Source organism: Brachycentrus maculatus, unplaced genomic scaffold (genome assembly GCF_059751285.1).
Source record: "Brachycentrus maculatus isolate JH-2025_06_01 unplaced genomic scaffold, ASM5975128v1 h1tg000229l, whole genome shotgun sequence".
Classification (NCBI taxonomy): domain Eukaryota; kingdom Metazoa; phylum Arthropoda; class Insecta; order Trichoptera; family Brachycentridae; genus Brachycentrus; species Brachycentrus maculatus.
In genome coordinates this window covers 300,218-322,703 of record NW_028280980.1, presented here as the reverse complement: position 1 = coordinate 322,703, position 22,486 = coordinate 300,218, and the positions used below count along the sequence as shown (strand labels likewise).

Sequence of the window (22,486 nt, the reverse complement as noted above, 5' to 3'; positions counted from 1 at the left end):
GACAAGAAAATGACACATTTATAATCAATGTGTTGCATACACTCTGTATAAGCTTTGTAAGCAAATAGTTGTCATTTTAAACAGAACTTGACCCGCCATTTCTTAAGAAAAAATAACATCCATTAGAGGGAATTGCTACAGAAATATATGTTAATGTACGACCTTGACCGACATCTTGTTTGTGCCTAGCTTCACAGCGCATGCGCCACAGTAGGTGTCAGTGCAAAAAGAGCGCGCACGATAGCACCATCGAAATAGTATTACGTTCGTAAATGGAACAGAAATTGAAAGTTATTTGCGAGCATTGTTGTTTTTAAAGTGAATAAGTGGACACATCAATATCAACGGACAATTTCGAAACAGTGTTTAAAAAAATCTATTCGAAGGAACAGTGTTCTCAGTGGTCTTATATACATAAAAAACAAATATAAGTAAGTAGTTTACATTAAAAAGACCCATAAAACATTTTAATTGCTTGTTTTAAATTTAATTTATAGCATAATAGTGAGTTTAACTTGTAGATCGTTAAAATGATAAAAAAATGATATGTTTTATATTCATTATTTGGATTTAGAAGCCGAAAAATCTGGTTGAAAAATGGTAAGATTAAAAACATTAAACAAAAAATTGAAAAAGTCAATTAAAATTGATTTTTTAATTTATAAAATGCAAGAATTAAATTCGTATATTTGAAATAATTAACGTTATAAAGGTCCGAGAATTTTCCGACGCCAACGAGCGAGTAAGAGAGCAACCTGAAACCGTTTCAGAAATTCTTTTTTGAAACTGATTCAATTTCATAAAAACATTTTTTTTTATTATCTTTCATCATACACTTAATAAAAATTTCAATGATGTACCGTCATTGAGTTTTCCCGTGCGGAGGGCACATTTTACAACACTTATTTATAAAACTATATGTAAGAATTTTTTTACGACATGCTATCGAATACGACATGGCCGAATGATGCGATCTATTTCAGGTTTACACACCTCCATTGACCATTTATAAAAAGCTCATTTATACTTGCTTATCTTTTTAATGACTCCATGGATAGTGGAACCAGGTTGTACAGCAATTTTGCAAAATAATCAAAGGTATATAGACCAAAAGGGGTGTGTTAGGTTTTGTTTGATGTGTTTCTGTGTTACGTAAAATATATTCATTATTAAAAACAACTGTAATTGGAAAAAAACGATTTCTTTTAAAATACTTAAATGAACTTACTTCGCGAAGTTAGACACTAAAATATTTTTCATCGTTTCTCAACAAAAACAAAAAATATGTGTATGTGAATTTCGCGATATCGAAATATGTTTAGGCGCTGAAGACTTGGATTGAAATTTGGAGTCGATGAACTATTATTTTCGGTCCTTGATATTAAACCATCTTGAATTGGTCTCGGAAAAATAAAAATAAACCTAGTGTATCTGTATATCTCATTATTTAAACGTTTTAATATTTTGCAATCAAACAAAAACCCTAAAATGCACACCAAGTCCTACCAAAATTAATTTTTAAATCGAGCCTGCGATATGTGCAATGAAATGCTTAGTGAAATAGACATGAATAATGTTTCGTTAAATACGTTTAAATGGAATATTGTTCATGTTTATTTGACCAGTTGATAAAGAAATGTTCTATATAGTTATACTTTTATGGCAGTTTATTTAAATTATTTAAATTGTTTTATTTTTAGATTACTTAGGTGGAAACCTATAATTGGAATTGTTATTTTTTAAATTTTATCATATTATGCTATTTTTGTCGAAATATTCTGTTGGTTTGCCAATAAATAAAAAATAAAATAAAAATATAAATAAAAAAATAAAATTGTAGTCCCGTAATAATACAACGCCAGGGCAGGGATGAGGTCAAAAGCTCACGGTTTGTTAGTATATTACGTGATTCCAATATGTTATACGTCCTTGTTAGTCTATCATCAGTAGAAATATAGCATAAAATAAAACGCTTTACCAAAAACGTAAATAAATATTATTATTTCTTGAATGTTTTCCGCACATACTTTCTGGCACATTTTATAAACTTTATAAAATTAAATAACTTTGTTATAACCACTTTTTTAATGAAAAACTATTTTTTTAAATGTTTATTTTCATATTATTTTTTGACATATCATCAAAGATGAAGAAGAATATGGAAGTCTGGGCATTTACGGGGCTGACGACCGTCATAGGCTGGTTTAAGTGATCACTTTACACACGTATAACATCCACCAATTCTACCCATTATTAACAACCACACTACTCAAATTCTTGAAAGTTCTGTTTATATGAACCAATTTAGAAACCTTGTTCTTGAATCACTAGAAATTCACTAGAGACATCTATTGGTGAGATGTAAAGAAGCTTTTTATTAAGCAGAAACTCTTATATTAGTATGATAGGTCCGAATCCTGGATTATAATCACACACATGAGAAACGTCAGAAAATACCATTTTCATTTTTATTATTTTAGCTTATAATTTGACCAGACAATTTATTTACAACATTTTGAGTGTGTCCAAATGCTTATTCATAAAATCTGGATTATCTCCAATTACAGGAGTTTATTTTCAATTGTTTATTTTCAGTTGCACGTATACTTATGTACAGTACTTATATGTACAGTACAAATATGTTATTACCATGATATAGGCACTTGGCTGTCAAGTTGACAGGATCAACTAGAATTTATTTTAATTAAATTAAAATGCCATAGTGAATGTTCGTTTATATACTAAAAAAACGCCAACTTACCATCACCCAGAGAAAATAGAACTTCACACAAATCTGTCTTTGTAAAACAATCTTGCCTCTTCCCTATTCATGCATCTCCTCGTAATGAGAATCTTAAATATACATATGTCATTATTATTCGCATATAAAGTATTCGCCTCATAAATTTGTTTTTTTCCTTCTTCACTCATTCGATTCAAAACTAATAAAAAATGTGGGTGTGTCATATAAAAAGTAAAGATTTTATTAAAAACAATTGTTTCCATAGTATTTTAGTAACATCTCAAAAAAACTTACACATTTTTTCCTGTAAAATGTTGGAGAGGTTTTTGTTTCATTCAATCCATAAATTCTAGTTTAAAATTCATACGTTTAATTTTTGTTGTTTTATTTTTATTTTTATAACAATGATAAATTAAATTTCATCTTAAAAATGTATAATTATCAAAGAGTAAAAAAAATGTTGTTAATAAATCGTTAACCTTAGAATTCACTTCCTTAGATTCTAACATATTGATATTTTAATTCAATCACTTAGAATAATAATAATTCATAAAGAAATAAGGAAATTCTACTTGTATAACATATGGAGTTGAGAAATAAAATATGACAAATTATTTATACAGGAGTTAATGACCGGTATTGCAAAATAATAAAATAGTCTTGTAATAGATTAATTTAAATATTAATAAAATGACAATTTTTTACTACAATTTTTCTGCTAAAAACCTTGGATAGTCTGAATTTCCTTTTTTGCTTGTCTGTATTGCATAAATCAACGTTGATTCAATAAACTTAAGTAAACTTAAACGAAGGCTGTGTATGCTGTGAATGGTTACTTAAAGATAGAGGAATGTTATCGGTAACCGAGGTTAGATTATCTCAAGAACAGATAATTTTTCAAGAATCCTAAAAAAACGCAATATTTTTTTGTGCAATAAAACAATTACTATGTATGTAGTATATAACTTTTGCCACTTTTATTTTACGTAAACGGTTACTAGTTTTTTTTTTCCATACCAACATTATGGTTTGATGATGACGGTAATGAAGAGCGAGATTCAGTTAATGGTCAAATAAAATAAAAATTGAAAAAGCTTTACTGTTTTTATCATATAAAATGCAGTTCCACCAAGAAATGTCAGTATAAAACTTAAAGCAATGTGTTTTTTTTTTTTAATATTTTGTTTGCACTGACCTCATTATATTACAATAATAGTTTATCAGTCTTTCAAATAAAATAGGAGCATAGAAAGGCCGAGGAATACATAATGTTCGAATGGTGAAATAACTAAAGGCAAAGCTGAGAAAAGTATTCTTGATAAATGTTAAAAGGGTGTGTTGAGATGGTTCGGACATGCGGAGTGAATGATTGAGAAAAGAAGAGTAAAACAAATTTATGAGGCAAATGTTGTTGTGAATTGAAGCATATGAAAACTGAGGAAAACTTGACAAGATCAAGTATTCCAAAGTAGTCAGGTCAGATGTTGGAATAATTGGAGAGTATGTATGAAGAGATTTTCAATTTCAATTTCAATTTATTCAAAAAATTAATACATTCATTCCAAACAAATATTTAAGGCGTATACATCAAAAACGTAAATTAAAAAGATATCAAGAAGACTCATGTTAAATATGTAGAAGAATCCCGCTTCGGAATACTCCTTCAGACACATGGAACAGATCAATATCCAGTGTGATATCGTTTAACATAGCGGTAGCTCTTCCTACAGGCATAACCATCGGCAGGTTGGTCCTGTTTATAGAAATGTGAAACAATCTATGTCGTCGCTGTCTTAGGTAACTGTCGGGAACATACAGACCAATGCTCCGGATAATTTCAGGATTATCGATCATACCACGCAACAATCGCGATATAATCGATACATTAATATGGAACAGGCGTAAAATGTTTGCAAACACAGGGAGGTGTGGCGTTCTATTTTCTCTTTCTATCCCTGCAGAAAAGCGGCAGGTTACACTAAAAATAAACATTCGAGAAATAAATAAAAAATGTAGAATATTTTTTTTGCGTAACGGACAGACTATAAAAGAATATAATGCAATTGGTAGGGAATGATTACGAAATCATAATAGTATAACCACCTGTTATTCGTTAACTTCTGGCAAGTTATATCATTTCGGCAAAAAGAAAGTGAACCGACACCTCGTCAAAAAGGATTAACATACAAATTTGTATCACATAAATTCAATATAAATACATCACCACTTTCTCCACCGTAATATCATTTTACCATCCCAACTTTCTGCCTTGAACAAGACACTATGCGTACATATTTCGGTTAAGCATAGTTTCCAGTATGCTATCGTCCAGTTTGCTGGTCGCTCGTCGTAATAGGGTTAATTTTTAACGAGTTCACTGGTTCGCATAGTGTTTAGTGAAAAGTGGAAAAGAAAATGTTCAATCAACTTTCGATATGACTCTGCCAATGTCAATGGTGGAAAACGAGTTTAATTCATTGCTGTTTGTACGTGGAATGCGAAGAAAATGAACTAGGAATAGGTTTGATTGGAGTATCTGAAATACTGACAGTATCTATTGGTAAGTATTGATCTTCAAGCGTGATCTTGTATGTAAAATAGGAGCATCCCAAATTATTTTTTTTGCGAAATGTTTGCGCGACCCGCAGCTGTTACAAAAATAATTAAATCTTTGAATACAAAATAAATTAATACATAAAAAAAAATATACAAAAAATAGTTATATTTTGTTTATTAAGTAAGGCAATTAATAAAGACTTACCCATAGTAAATAACCAATTAAATTAAACCACAGGTTCACTTTTAAAAATATTCCCGTTGTGAATCATATGTCTTCTTTCTCTCTTTCAAAATTTAATATTTGTATAAATGTCAGACCTTAACAATTTCAATTTAATCTACATTTGACCTGATGATGGAATGATTATTCTGAAACCGGTAGTTACTAAGTAGTGTTTTTTAAAATGATATTACACTAAGTGAACGATGAACGATGAATGATGAGTGTTATAATAGTTAGCCTATGTAGGTAAAATAAAAATGTTTCATTAATTGATTCGGCAGTCGCTTTGCGGTAAAATCTATCCATTTTAAATTAAAGTTTTACTTAGTAAATACCACTTTTTCTAAACACGACGGATTGAAGTAAATATTAGTAAATATGTAAACACACAACTCTATATTTGGTCTTCAACTTCCTATATATTTTGCCTTTTTTAACCGTACTGGCTTCAATATTTGCATTTATTGATTCGGCAGTCACTTTGTAGTAAAATCTTACCATCTTTAATTAAAACATTAATTTAAAAAAAATTAAAAAAGCGTATTACATTTTGACATTTCAACATTGATGAAGAAGATTTTAAAAGTCTGGGTATTTACAGGACTTACGACCTGTCATGAGCTAGATTAAGCTACATTCTACCCATTATTGACAACCACCGTACTCAAATTTTTGGAACTATATATGAGTTTATCATTGGTTGAGAGACCCAGATTTGTGAAAAAGGGTTTAGACACACCTAAAGTGTTGTACAGTTTTTTTTTTAATAGACATATCTTTTTTCGCATTAATAACTCTTAAGTGAAGATGCCCAAAGTCGTTAACAAGGATTTTGACACACTCAAAATTTTACGAATAAAAATTACATATATTGCTCACTCCTTTCAACAACGTCATAAATAAAAAATCGACGATTTTCAGTTGTGCATGTTTTCGGAATGCCCAGAAAATGTACTATATCCCAGCAAAAGAGGCATATTTTTAACTTAATATTTACCCGCTATAGAGCAGAAAATGTTGTTTTTGCATTTTGAAGAAAAGGTATTGTTTAATTATTTTTTTAAATATACTAAATATTTTTCAAACGGAGAAAAAACCTTCAGGTTTTATCTAAAAAGATCTGCTGCACAGTTAAAAGTTCAATAAATGGTTTGATATTTATTTTTAATACATTGTATTATATTTTTAAACTTTAAAAACGTTCTCCTGAAAAATGAAGTTTTTTGATTTATGACATTCTTGAAAGGAGTTAACGATATATGTAATTCAAGGTCAATTAAAGCTGCATACAAAAATTTAATTTTGTTTTAAAGAGTCTCCTAGTATGTAAAATAATTCTAGTCGAATCTTTAATACGTTTCATTATGGTCTCAGCTAAATAAATAGTATTATATATTTTTAAACTCAACCATAGATGCTACCGAGAACTCTCAAATGAAAGAATGTGTGAATTATAAGATATATACACAAGTCCTATAGTTTGGAATTTTTTCAAATCAATCTAGAATTTGCTGAAAAAACAATTTTCATACACGCATTTTTTGTCCGATTTCTTAATATAAATTTTTAAATAAGTACCTAAGGAAATAACATATTAGTATGATGAATTTATATAATCTGTTTAAATGTACAGGATAATGCGTTTCTTTGGCAAGTTTTTCTTGTTTTCACTTTCGCTAATTCCAGTTTTCTTATATGTATTCCGACATTTCATTCACCATAAAATATAAATTTCTAGTCGTAAAATCGATCTGTTAATAAATTAGTGATGTTTATGTTAATTCAAGTTACCTTAAGGGGGAAGTTTCCAAAGTCAGTCTACATATTATGAATCATGATATAATGTATAATATTAACGATTTTAGCACGGAAGAATTTATTTGCAAATACTACCGGAAGTAAGAAGTATGTTTATAAGATTTACATAAAATGCCTACACGCATACGTACAGCTATAAAAAATACGCTCAGTAATATATAGCATGAAGCAAAACTAAATTATTTGTTAATATCTGTTCTCAGTTTCCGGATATAATAATACGTTGTTCTTCTTTTTCAATGTGTTTTCCTTTGCCGAATACGAAATATAATAAAAATATAATTAGATGGCTTAGTTTATATTTTATTAAGTAAAATTTAAATTATAACCATCGGATATTAACAAAACTTTTATTTAAAAAAACGCATGAATTTAAATACATAACAAAATTAAAAAAAAATCATTAATTTATTCGGTATTTACTTTATGGTAATATCTATCCATTTTTATTTTTTTTTACTTGGTAAAAACCAATATTTCTTAAAATATATTGTGACACGCGTATCAATGCATTCCGCATTTTCAAACACTCAGACTCTTGATTCAGAGTTTCTCGGTTCGAAACCACTCTACCACAATTTGATACCTATTTCTAATAATGAGCCGCTTAGGCTCACAGAAATAGAATGAAATTTAAATTATTGGTGTAAATAATAAAAACACCAATATTTCTCTTTGAAAAAAAAGTGGTATTTAACAAGTAGAACTTAAATAAAAAATATATAAGATGATTTAGGCTTTTTAAATTTTTCGTTTACTTGATCAAAACAATTTATTATTCAAATCTATTGTGACACATATTTTGATAAACTCAATATCATTTTCCAATGCGGTATTTCATAGTTGATATATCAAGTAAAATTAAAGTTTCAAAATGAGTGGAATGAATGAGAGAATATTCCAATTTGATTATGGATATACTTAACATCTTTTCGATATTTTTAATCTTTAAAAGTAATGGATATATGTTAAATGTAGCCTCGCTTACATAAAACATACCAAGAATTATTGCAGGATAAGTGGGTTCTTCAAATATCGCATTTCGCATGCTTCTGTGAACAGCCTCTTCGGAATGTATTTATTTACTCATATTGCGTATGTTATAATGTATATGTAGTCATGTATCTATTCATACTTGCAATAGAGTCAAGGCGGCATCAAATCACAATAATGAAGTACTTGAAATTTCATGAAAATACTACCCACTTGAAACTTTTTAACATCAACGCTTATATTTTGATACGACTTCAAAAGACTACCGAAAGAATATTATTTCAAATGTAATATATTTTGCATTTCATTTTTAAATACCCTACTATTTTTTTTATTTTAATTTATATTCGTTTAATGTATAATTATATAAGAAGTGTATTTTTTTTATAAAAAAATATAAATATTTGTGTTTGCATTATTCACAAAAATATTTCAATTTCATACTTGTGAACCCAAGTGACTCGTTATTAGAAATAGGTATCAAATTGTGGCGGAGTGGGTTTGAACCGAGAAACTCTGACTTAGGAGTCCGCGATACTAACCACGGGACCACAACCCGACAATAGTATGTTTAGTAAGTTTGATTTCCGATAGGATAATTTAATTTTACGTCTATTATTACAATCGATTCGGCTTTGTGGTAATATTTATCCATTTTTAGTTTAAATTTTACTTTGTAAATACCACTTTTTCTTAAACGTTTTTTTTTTGCAACACTTGTTTCGATACATTTCACGCGTAACAATACAGAAATAGTGATATTTATGAAGTAAAATTTCATTTAAAAATTAACAGATATTACCACGAAGTGACCGATATTACCGAATCAATTAATGAAATGTATGTATAAATATATATATATATATATATATATATATATATATATATATATATATATATTGTATATATATATATATATATATATATATATATATATATATATATATATATATATATATATATATATTATATAAATAGGATTGGTTGACATATTGAAGTGTTTGTTAAAATTATATAAGTATATATATATATATATATATATATATATATATATATATATATATATATATATATATATATATATATATATATATATATACTTATATAATTTTAACAAACACTTCAATATGTCAACCAATCCTATTTATATAAAATAAAGATGCTAATTTTGTTTTTCAAACATCTTATGAAACAGAGTTCTCTTATTATCAATATTTCACTTAGTTTCAAAACATTTTATTTCTAAATGACGTAATATTAAATGGCAACATTTTATATGATCAAACCATCAATTTATATTTGTTGTTGTATTATATCCAGTGATATGGAATCTAGAATCGACAGTTAAATAACAAAGTGTCACTAAAAAGAAGCCAAATGTAAATAAATAATAAAAGTTTCCGAGTATTTAAAAACGTTAGCATCTAATTTGTGATAATTTGTGTTTTATTGTGAGAAAAATTATTTTATTATGCCTGTTGTAAAATGAAGTCAAAATAAAAATATTTACAACATTTGTAAAATCTCAAAATGTTGTAAATCAAAAATCAAAAATCGACAATTTTAAAATCTCAAAATGTTGTAAATAAATTATCTTCTTCAAATTATAAGCTTAAATAAGAAAAATGAAAATGATGTTTTCTGGCGTTTCTCTTGTATGTGATTATAATCCAGGATTCGGACCTCACACACTGATATAAGAGTTTCTGCTCAATAAAAAGCTTCTTTTCATCTCACCAATAGACGTCTCTAGTAAGTTCTAGTGATTCAATAACAATGTTTTTGAATTGGTTCATACATATAGAACTTCCAAAAATTTGAGTAGTGTGGTTGTCAATAATGGGTAGAGTTGGTGAATGTTACACTGTGTAAAAAGTGATCACTTAAATCAGCCTATAACTGTCGTCAGCCCCGAAAATGCCCAGACTTCCATATTCTTCTTGATGAGATGTCAAAAAGTAATACAATAATTTTTATTCCAATGAAAAAAAATCGTTAAAATTATTAAATAAGCATTTGTTACATCCTTCTTCTTCTTTACGTGACGCATTGGGTCCTCCGAAGTTGACTGTCGCTTGTGAGAATTTAATCCTATTTTGGGCAGGCCGAAACAGTTCTTCGACGTTTCGCACTCCTGTCTACTCATATTAGAAGAAGAAGAAATAACCCTTTCCTTAACAAGTGCTTAATAGGATAATTTTTTTTTTTTTATTTATTTTTCAAAATATATTACATAAGTCATATATATATATATATATATATATATATATATATATATATATATATATATATATATATATATATATATATATATATATATATATATATATATATATATATATATATATATATATATATATATATATATATATATATATATATATATATATATATATATATATATATATATATATATATATATATATATATATATATATATATATATATATATATATATATATATATATATATAATATTCCCGATGAGTAATTTATATTTCTCATTTTGGGACATGAGATTAAGGTAAACAAGAGTAGAACACAAATAATAAGTTTAGAAAAAAGATTTTTAAAAATAACCAAAATTAATACATGGTAAAATATAAAAACAATAAACAGGTATAATAAATGGCCATAAAAATCATATTTAAAATAAATAAATGAGAAAAACACAAGGTACGAAGCATATTTAAAATAAACAAATGAGAAAATATAAAAATGAGAAAATATAAAAAATGAGAAAATACAAAAAAGATAATGTAAAAACAAAATAACAAAATATGACTAAATACTACTTATATCTTTCAATAAAGTATTTTTTCAAATCATTTATTTTGGATCCCCGAATGGGTTCCATTTTATATATACATAGCCGAATGGGTTCTATTTTATATATACAGGCAGCTGGTAAATTTGGGTATAGGCAATATATTTTAAGAACCTTACTCCAAATTTAGTAGTGTTTATCGGCTCCACGTGTATTTTGTTATATCCTCATGTATTATGATTATGAATTTCTTTGTTAAAATCGGTATGGTGTTGCTTTAGTCGTTTTAAACATTATTTGAAGCATTGTATTTGTCCAAGTGGACAAAGGGTTATAATATAAGGTGATTATAATTAAAAATATAAAATAAATAAATAAATAAACATTGCGAACGGATGAATGCAATACACCCATGAGCATGATTGGGTATTGAACGATGAGTATCGATTGGGTAAGCTGATCTTCCGGGTAAATTCTGTGACAGCCCGCTCTGAGGTAACTCCGCGCACAGCCTTACCTTACGGCGATGAAGTAACGATTAACGAATAACGACATAACGTTACGTCACTTAACGACCGTCGGAATACCAACCACAACCGCAATGCGCAACCGTTATGCGCAGCGGCGAGCTAAAAGTGAGAGCGCTGACAAAAAGGCGGGAATGCTGACGTAATAAACATATGATTTTTTAAAAATACTAAAAAACTATATACTCGTAGAATCACATTTTTGACATCTCAAATTTTTGGGACTCGCCTATATGCAGATATCGCTCACTCCTTTCAACAACGTCATAAATCAAAAAACTTGATTTCAAGGGAGATCGTTTTTAAAGTTTAAGAATATAATCAAATGTTTTAAAAATTAAAATTTTTATTAAATTTTACTGTACAACAGATCTTTTTAGGTTAAACCTGAAGGTTTTTTTCTACATTTGAAAAATATTAAGTTTATTTAAAAAAAAATAAACGATATATTTTCTTCAAGATGCAAAAACAATACTTTCTACCCTGTAGCGGGTAAATATTATATAAAAAATATGCTACTTTTGCTGGGATATAGTACATTTTCTAGACATTCCGAAAACATGCACAACTGAAAATTGTCGAATTTTGATTTCGATAGAGAAAGCTTTTTATTTAGCAGAGCCTCTTTGGATGTATGCAAAATCCGAACCCCGGATTATTTTAATATAGGTACTGACATCTCAACAAAGATGAAGAAAACTGAGCACTTCATGGAATTACGACCAATCATTTAACCAAGCCTATAACGGTCGTCAGGCCTGTAAATACCCAGAATTCCGTGTTCTTATTCATCTTTATTAATATGTAAAAAAAAATAGGAAAAAATTTATTTTGTTTGTGTTTGAGTTGAATGAATATTTGGCTAAAACATCGTTTTTCAACGAAAGTATTCATAAATACAAATTCACCATGGTTTATATAATTTTTATGACCCATGAAAAATTATGTAACAAGGAATTTTATGTAATTTTTTTTACGTTATTTTGTATGTCAAAAATTTTTCAAAAAATACTAAAAAACTATAAAGAATCACATTTTTGAGTTATCGTTTTTGTAGACTGTTTGGATTAGCTCTCTTCGTCCTCGGGTTGTAGGTCCTATCATATGCAAGCTCTGAACCCTGGTTTATTTTTACACGCACACTGAGAAATGCCTGAAAACATGATTTAAAATTTTAAACTGCTTATAATTATTTCTTCCTTGCTCCATCCTAACTTATCGTATTTGTACTCTTAGGATGAGCACTCCTCCTCGGTTGTAGGCCCTTTTATCTCAAGGGCCATGCCTTTGAATCACATTATCTTTCTGTAGCTTCCATGATTTTTTAGGTCTTCCTCTAGATGGCTTTCAAGGAAGATCCATGGCGATTGCCTAATTTACAATATGTTCAGGTTCTCTACGCGACCAGTTATTTTATTTCCAACATTTTGAGTGCCCAAATACTTGTTCACAAATCTGGATTATCTCCAAAGGAGTTAATTTTTGAAAATTTGACATCTAAACATATATGAAGAAGAATATGGAAGTCTGGTCATTTAAAGGGCTTACGGCTAGTCACTCAACCAAGCCTAAGACGGATTATCTCCGAATGGTAGTTATTTGTTGCGTAGAATTTTCATCTAAATCAAATTTGTCTTGTCGGATAAAAAATACTTGTCTCTCTTTAAAGCTATACTAGAATTATGTGCGCTATTAATTATAATATGTTTATAGAGCTATAAGGTTCATTAATTATGGTGAAAGAAAGTGATTACATGGAAGTCTATGGAAGGTGACCGGCTTGTTGAATATTGCATGCTTCATTTACAATGTCAATGTGGATGTTGAAATACATTACGACGGCTCAAGGGAACTTAAGACGTAGAAAATTCATTATTTAATTAAATATCGTCATTGAAAACTAAGGACAGAGAAGATTGTTTTGCTTTTTTTATATCTCAACATACATGTAGAAGAATATGAAAGCCTGGGTATTTACAGGGCTTTTCAATATTTAACACATTCGAAAGGCTTGCATTATATATTTCTTTCTTTTACATTTAACCAGACTGAGTCACCGCAACGCGTGGCTAACTAAATCTAGTTTAAAATAAACGCTTGACAAACCATTATCAAGATATACAAGAGTGACTTCTGTATGTTAAATTTTCAGTTCAGAGAATGATAGTAGTATTTTTTGGTGTGCCCAAATCCATGTTATTCTAAATCTCAGTTTGTCCACTTTTTTACATTTTTACATCTCAACATAGCTACACACGTGTAAAGTGATCACTTAACCAGCCTTTGATAGGTCGTAAGCCCTGTAAATACCCAGACTTCCATAGTCTTCATCAACTATGTTGAGATGTCAAAACATGAACAAATTATTTAAAAATAACCCCTAATTTCCAATAAGGGGCTATTTTTTACATATATTTTGTAAAAAATAACTCCTTAGTGGAGAAAACTCGATTTGTGAACAATTATTTAGACACACTTAAAAATATTGTGAGTTATTTAGTTCTTCAGAGAAAAAAAGACGAATTATTTTTGTTTTGTCATTTTATTGTATTTAACATTAATTTAAATCGTTAAAAAATATTTTTTCACAAACAAAATAATTGTTGAGTAAATATTTGGTTTGAACATCGTTTTTAAACGAATGTATTCATAACTACAAATTCACCATGGTTTATATAATTTTTATGACGCTTAGAGAATTATATAACTAAAAGGAATTTTAACATAACGGAAATTTGTATTACATCGCTAACATTAATATCCCCTGCTTTGAAATTTTTCATTATAAAATATAATAAATTAAAGTATGCCTAGAGACAAATGTTTTTAATTTTTTTTGTTTTTAATTGTGGCTACATTAATTGTGACAAAAAAAGCCTTGCTTATACCAATCAAAATCTATAGGCACCGATTAACACGTAATTATTATTATATTAACAGAACTTGACATAATCAAGTATTTTAAATACTTAAGGCCCACTACTCGTTAAGTCGAAACTTAATTTTCTCTAAACCCAGGTAACATTTAACGTAATTGTTTTATTTTTAAGACACCGTTTTTGGATTAAATAATAAGTTTTAATTTACATATGTGATAATAAGAAATTATTATATGGTTTTGTAAAGAAAAGAGTTATTGAAAAGATTTTTTATTTTTTTCCATATACTTATATTCTAAAAAACAACAACACGTGTTTCGAAGTATTCAGTATCAAAAAAAAAATTTAGAGTAGTTGTGTTAGGATGTTGAAGGATGAAGAGGGGTAAGAGATGTTTCTTATTTGTATATATATATATATATATATATATATATATATATATATATATATATATATATATATATATATATATATATATATATATTTATATATAGAAATATATATATATATATATATATATATATATATATATATATATATATATATATATATATATATATATTTATATATAGAAATATATATATATATATATATATATATATATATATATATATATATTTATATATATATATATATATATATATATATATATATATAACGTGGTAATATTTTCCTTTTGAAAATTAAGTGTAAATAATATGTAAAGTGGGTGTATAATAATAAAATAAACAATGTGTTGCTTTGTAATTAAAGTTTATTCTTAATTTATCTTTATAATAATTTTTATATCTATCTATCTATCTATCTATCTGATTCTGACAGTTAATAATATTTTCGTAAGTCTTTTGTTTTCTCCTGAGCGACGCATGCGGCATCTGGTGGTAGAACTGTTTTATGTAGGTACTTTTTGTAAGTACTTAATAAAATGTATAGGTAGGTACCTAGGTATTTTATTACATCTCCCCCCTTGGGGATGAAAATTCATAGTAAAATTTTCACTCGTCCTCCGGATCATCTTCTTGTAGTGAAGGGACTGGTATAAGTTTAGTGATATGATAAAGTTTTTTTTTATTTTTTCCTCCTATCTTTTGTCCTTCTTTTTTTTTCTTTCTTTTTTTCTTTCTTGTTTTTTTTTCTTTCTTTCTTTTTTTTTTCTTTTTTTTCCGTTCTTTTTTTTCTTTCTTTTTTTTGTATTTTTTTTTTCTTCTTGACCCTTTTAAAGTAGACACAGTTTTTCTCAATCCATTTGTTTTTTTCTTTTGAATTCCTTCATTTTTATTCAGATCTCTTAAAGTATCTTCTAATATAACAACTTTTAATTGTTCATCTGCATTTTTATTCGATTCTAAAACTGGGTTCCGGCTTAGACAATCTACTTCTAAATTTTTCTTTCCTGGAGTATATTTTATTTCATCTTTCGTAGAAGTTTTTTCTACTTTATTTTTATTTTCATTTTTCAAGCACTGTTTCTGTGTTATTTGTATGTCTTCATTTTTATTCTGATCTTTTAAAATATCTTCTAATTTAACCAAATTTACAACTTTTAATTGTTCATCTGCATTTTCATTCGATTTTAATACTGGATTCCTGCTTAGACAATCTACTTCTAAATTCTTCTTTCCTGGAGTATATTTTATTTTATCTTTCGTAGAAGTTTTTTCTACTTTATTTTTATTTTCATTTTTCAAGCACTGTTTCTGTGTTATTTGTATGTCTTCATTTTTATTCTGATCTTTTAAAATATCTTCTAATTTAACCAAATTTACAACTTTTAATTGTTCATTTGCATTTTCCTTCGATTCTATTACTGGATTCCTGCTCACACAATCTGCTTCGAAATTCTTCTTTTCTGGAGTATATTTTATTTTATATTTTGTAGAAATTTTTTTCACATGATTTTTATTTTTAATTTTATCACTAGTTCTTAAATTTCCACGTCTTCTTTGATTATCTTCTAATCGTTTTCTTTGATCATCTTCTAATTTTTCTCTCTCACTCCGAACATATTGTAGTAATTGTTTTAATACATCTAATGTTTCATAATCCATTTCCAATTAACGAAATTGTCGTTTTATAACGTGGTAATATTTTCCTTTTGAAAATTAAGTGTAAATAATATGTAAAGTGGGTGTATAATAATAAAATAAACAATGTGTTGCTTTGTAATTAAAGTTTATTCTTAATTTATCTTTATAATAATTTTTATATCTATCTATCTATCTATCTATCTGATTCTGACAGTTAATAATATTTTCGTAAGTCTTTTGTTTTCTCCTGAGCGACGCATGCGGCATCTGGTGGTAGAACTGTTTTATGTAGGTACTTTTTGTAAGTACTTAATAAAATGTATAGGTAGGTACCTAGGTATTTTATTACATATATATATATATATATATATATATATATATATATATATATATATATATATATATATATATATAAATATATATACTATATGTTACGTTCTTATACATTTTTTACATTATTTTATATAACATTATGTAAATATACGTTATAAACCTTATACTTTAACTCAAGGTTTGAAAAAAAGAGAAATAAATTATTTCTACTGATAATTATTCTTAGGTGAATGAAGGTAAATTATTTTTATTTTTCAGAAAATGTCTGCAGGAATACGATGGTGCCTGTTTCTGGTGATAATTTCGGTAATAGTATCTGGGCAGACGACACAAAAGAGAGCCATCACTTCTTCAAATACGGTATATTTTATCCTGTAGGATAAACTTTTACAAGTATAGTTGTATTTTTTAAATTATGACTGACAATATAAAGAAAGTATAATTTATAATAATCTTTTTTATCGTTTTGAACACTTTTTAAATTTTATAATTAAAATGTTACTTTGTTTTAAAAGCACTATACATATTTTATTATAACTTAATTATAATGTCTACCGGTTTCGAAGCTAACCGCTTCTTTATCAAGACTGATTAATACTTAATGGAAAATCACAAAGCTAGTGCTTCAAATGTAAATTATACTTTGTAAATTATCACTTTTATTGTTAAAAATGACTATTATAATGGTCTTCCAAACATTTTTTTCAAAGGTTTATGACAAACCCATAAGTTTACTGTATAACTCCACTTGATGTAGGTACATACTATGATTATATTTTTCAGTTACAATTAGCTGATGACGTCATTGAGAAGGATAGATTATCGAGACAATTGTCCAGTCGTCCGAAACCAACCCCTAGACCCAAAGGGTTCTTCGGAACAATATTCCAACTTGTATTCGAGGTAAGTGTTTTGTTATTATTTAAATATGAAATTTAATGTAGCCAGTAGACGCAATTTGTCCGCCATCGCCTTCTTATTTCGCTTCCTGCTTTCAAATTACGAATTTTTACAAATATTTCGAACGCGAAATATTTACCATTGAGAAATGACCAGGTAAGGTACTTACTCGAACTTTTTGTTAGAGATTCATGCATTCGGAATTCCGATAGAGGAAATCGTAAACCGAAAATGCGGGCGGAAAACTTGCGTGTATGGGTAGGCTTTGAAGATTATTTGTAACATTTTCTTAAAAGCTTCATGTTTTTTAAATGTTTGGTATCAAGTACGGGATCAATTAACTAAAAAATAAGCTAACCCCGCAGAAAGTAAAGTTGTTCTTCTTCCTCATCTTGACGTAGGCCATCTAAGAATGTAAACTAAACAAGATTATTCGCATAAGTTCCGAACTTACATCACTTTTCGTATGGCGTATGGTAAAAAAAGCCAGTAAAAATAACGTTTTACTTAAATAAGTATTTTTCTTTAAAAAGTAAAATAATGTAAATTTAAGAAAGGTTTCATACATAATAAAATAAATATCATGTTTATATTTTCAGCAAGCCAACGATACTAAAAGTGCATATTCTCAATTAAACGAGCTCTTTAGCGGTCAGTTTGCCGATGGTCCTCAGGCGAGTATTAAAACAAAATTCATTAAACACACAATAAATTTATTTTCATAATCAATTTTAAATGTGAGTACATTCAATGCATCGACTGCAAATAGGTATATTCACAAAATATTGAGTAAGTACGTTTGAAAAATTCTACCTTTTTACTCGTTACGGTAATAACTAAAAAGTCACAATGGGGTATTTTCATTAATCGGGGGTACCGTTTAAAATAAAAATATTTAAACCTTATTTTTACAACTATTTTGCGGATATTTTAAAATGTTTGAATATCACACGAACCACACTGTTCATTTTTTGAAACTCATATATAATATGTGTCGCCTACTTTCGAAATCCGCCAGATCCATGTAAGTCGATTTTTCAAAAAATCAAAAATTCTCCGGGTAACATTTATGTTTAAAAGAGTTGTCTATCTTTAGATAAAATATTATGAAATGGAGAATTTTAATATTTTTTCGATTTTTTTCAGTATATAAAAATACAAGACACAAACCGATAATGACGTCATATTAATTTTTGACCTAGCCCCGCTCTCTGATTGGCCGATATGGGTCAGAAGGCAAGTTCCATGAATATAGCGGAATTTGAAATACAACGCTGTTTTTAAGAATTTTTAGCAGGGTTTTCAAGTGTATAAATATTTTAAACAATAAAACCCACAATTGGCATTCCGATAAAGTTTTTATTTTAAAATCTTATAAAATTGGATCTGGCGGATTTTGAAAGTAGGCGACACATATGATTCATACGTAAAAATAACTGGTAAAATTATAAGCGTCATAAAAAATAAAAATCATGTTTTCAGGCGTCTCACAATAAATAAAATAATTCGGTAAGAATCTTGCATATCTTTAAAAGGGTCTCTACTAAATAAAGACTCAAATCAACCATAGATACTACCACGAACTCGCACATGAAGCGTCGTAAGATTTTTTATTTATTTATGGTTCACAAACAATGAAAAACACATTACAAGAAATGAAATAGAGTGCAATACAAATTGTTTGAATGTTTTTCATCAATTAGATGAGAACACAACAAACTTACAGAAACAAATAAAGTTGCTGGTTAAATACATATATTAAGAATAGAAATCTGGTTGTAAAAATAAGAGTAGTAACAATTAAAAGAAATGAAATAAAAAAGGATATGACAATATGGTAATATAGTAATATTTAAGATAAACATATGTATGAGTTCCGAAAATTAGAATAGTATACCTATGTCAATCATGGGTAGAATGGTGAATGTTACATTACATACAAACAATACAGAAATAAATTTTAATCACAGCCTCGAGATCACTTAATCACAGCCTACGACAGGTCATAAACCCTGTAAACACCCAGAATGCAATAGATGCTTCACTGCAGACCATTTGGGTGCGGATATGGTCCAGAATACGAATTTACTTTTTTCAATATAGATGCTCGAATTTATTTATTTCAGCCATCTACAATCAAGGCGCCAATAACAGATAACTCGACCACTACTACAGAAGGTCCTCCTAAGATATCCAGGGCAGAATTCATGCGAATCCTCGGGAGGAACATCAAGGGCTTGAGAAGGCTGTATAATCTAGAAATGAAGGAAGCTTTAAGGGTGAGAAAAGTTACAATTTCAATATGTATTGTATATTAATTGTAATCACCCATTTGATAACAAATCATTAAATAACCTAGCGTTCGGGGCGTAGTGATTATTTCTCGAATATTTCTAGATTATGTAGTGATTCGGACTAGCAACGCCATCTATTGATCATACAACACAATTAAATCATTCATCGGCCAGTTACATGTTGTAGCAACTTAACAAACGATGTTTTTTAAATGTCATTATTATCGTCTACATGAGAGATTATCTATCATCTATATTATGTAGATCCTAAAACATTGAGCAAATGATTACAACAATATGGATTAATTTTATGTAAATATATACATCGAAATTAATTAATTTCGATTGAGATAAAAAGCAACTTGTTATCTTAGTCGAGAAATTTATCAAACTCTATCGAATTCACACACGCACACACACATAAACTCATATGTAAATGTAATATATATTTTAACCTACGCAATACTAATTCTAACTGATTCCAATAAAATATTTTGTATTTAAATGAAAAACGTAAAAATCTTTATAATAATAATGATATTTACGAGAAAATATTAGGGTTAAATTTTAAGGAAAAACTTTCCTCTTCATTGAATAATAATTTAAATACGTTATTTTTTATTTTCAGGATTCAGCGAAAAATATTCAAGAATATAAAAAGGAATTCAATCGGAAGGTGTCAAATTAGTTTGACGACTAATGTCTCGACGCCACACTCAAATATGTACATAATGTATTATACAAAGCTAAAAAATTGCCAAATTACTAATTAAATTGATTATTTTTACAAGAAATTTCGTACTTATTATTTAAAAAAAACTGAAATTGATTTAAATATGTAGAAAAGTTTGGAAAAGACTGTAACATTTAATATTATGTGGCAAGGAAGAGATATGTCCATATTTTAGTTTGTATAAAGCCATATTTTTATGTAAATAAATATTTTATATATTCAAGAAATCAATTTTGTTTATTTTATATTTAACACTGTTTGATTTCTAGTGATTCAAAATATTTATTAGAATATTATTTATTTAATGGATTAACTTTGGTGTCCGAGTTTTCAACGAAATTTTAGTATACAATACTGCCAAAGTACTATTCATAAACTTTTTAGTTTCGTTGTTTTAGTCTTTATCCGAACTCAAATGGTACATGGGGCATCGCATCATAACATGGCAATGTTTCCCGATCTTTGATATTACACAAAAGAAGGGTGATTGTCCTAAGAGTGGAATATAATTTATACAGATGACGCCAGTGAAGGAGTGCAGGGTGAAGGACATTTTTGTTATATAGAAGACGAAATTGGAAGTGATGTTGTAGGTACTATACGAGACAAATGGGAAACTATTTTCCCATTTGTCTCGTAAGCAATAACATATGTAGGTTGCATACCCGAGCTCGTACAAGTTAATGTAGAGATCTCTAAAGGAAATTAAATTTTAACTCATACAAAAACCACAAAAAATATGAGAAAAAGGGTACATAATCAAAAAAGTTTTTGAATTGACGATGGCTTGAATTATCACAATAAAAGCAGGGTGAGATATTTCTGTTTGGGCATATTGAGCATTTGAGCACCGTTGAAAAGTAATTGTCGCAGATCCGAGATCAAAATTTGTTCCTGTTTTTGAACATGACACATCCCACCACCCTTTTGTGTAAGACGAAGAGTTGCATCAAAAAAGTTGTTGTATAAAAAATAACAATTTTATACCAAATATTAGCGATATTTGGGAAATGTTAGTTCAAAATTATTTTCGTTAGGTACCAACTAGTCAGTTGCGTTAACTTTTCATTATTGGGGCAACACTGATCGTTCGACGAACGTTTATTAACGGAATTCGTTCTATTTTATCTTATCTATGGTCCAGGGGGGGTCGACTCGTAAACGTCAGATTGTTCAAAAAACGACCAGAAAATGACGAGACACACTAATCACTAACAAAAACACCAAAACGGGAATGAAAAATACGAGATACCAACAAGTTGTTCAAATATTTCAAATAAATATAGACAGACTATGGTTATAGACAATTATCGATAGAAAAATAGAAATCCGTCTATGAAGAACTTCATAATATTGAGTATTATGCCAAAGTTAAAGTTAAATTTTGCCAATGAAAGTGTAGTTTTTCTTACTTAACACAACGCTCCCTTGAACTTCTGCAGCACCCTCCAAATGCAAAAAATTTAAAAACGCCTAGCCAGACTTCCAAAACGCCCACAAAGGGGCGCTGGCACCCCCGTTAAGAAACATAACTTCAGAAAGTGGTGGGCACTCCTTCCGCCCTTTTAAAATATTGTAATTTATTATTAGATTTAGACCAATATTTTTAGCTTTTCCACTTTTTTATTTGACCAGCGACCGGGTTCCGTCGTTACCGACATCATCAGACTGGTGATGTCGGTAACGACGGA

The 22,486-nt window shown here is 28.2% G+C and overlaps 1 protein-coding gene across 2 annotated transcripts; it reads left to right on the top strand.

Annotated features, from left to right (window-relative positions):
• The first annotated feature begins 22 nt into the window (after positions 1-22).
• On the top strand, positions 23-21,026 carry LOC148306711 (uncharacterized). Of its 2 annotated transcripts, none has more exons than XM_088264520.1 (6): positions 23-431; positions 17,127-17,228; positions 17,652-17,771; positions 18,368-18,442; positions 19,895-20,047; positions 20,691-21,026. In XM_088264520.1, exons 2-6 carry the CDS (start codon positions 17,130-17,132, stop codon positions 20,748-20,750), a joined length of 507 nt encoding a protein of 168 aa, XP_088120646.1. In that variant the 5' UTR covers positions 23-431; positions 17,127-17,129; the 3' UTR covers positions 20,751-21,026. The 2 variants fall into 2 exon arrangements, with proteins under 2 accessions (XP_088120646.1, XP_088120647.1); XM_088264521.1 differs by lacking the exon at positions 23-431 and adding an exon at positions 5,172-5,303.
• The last annotated feature ends 1,460 nt before the right edge of the window (positions 21,027-22,486 follow it).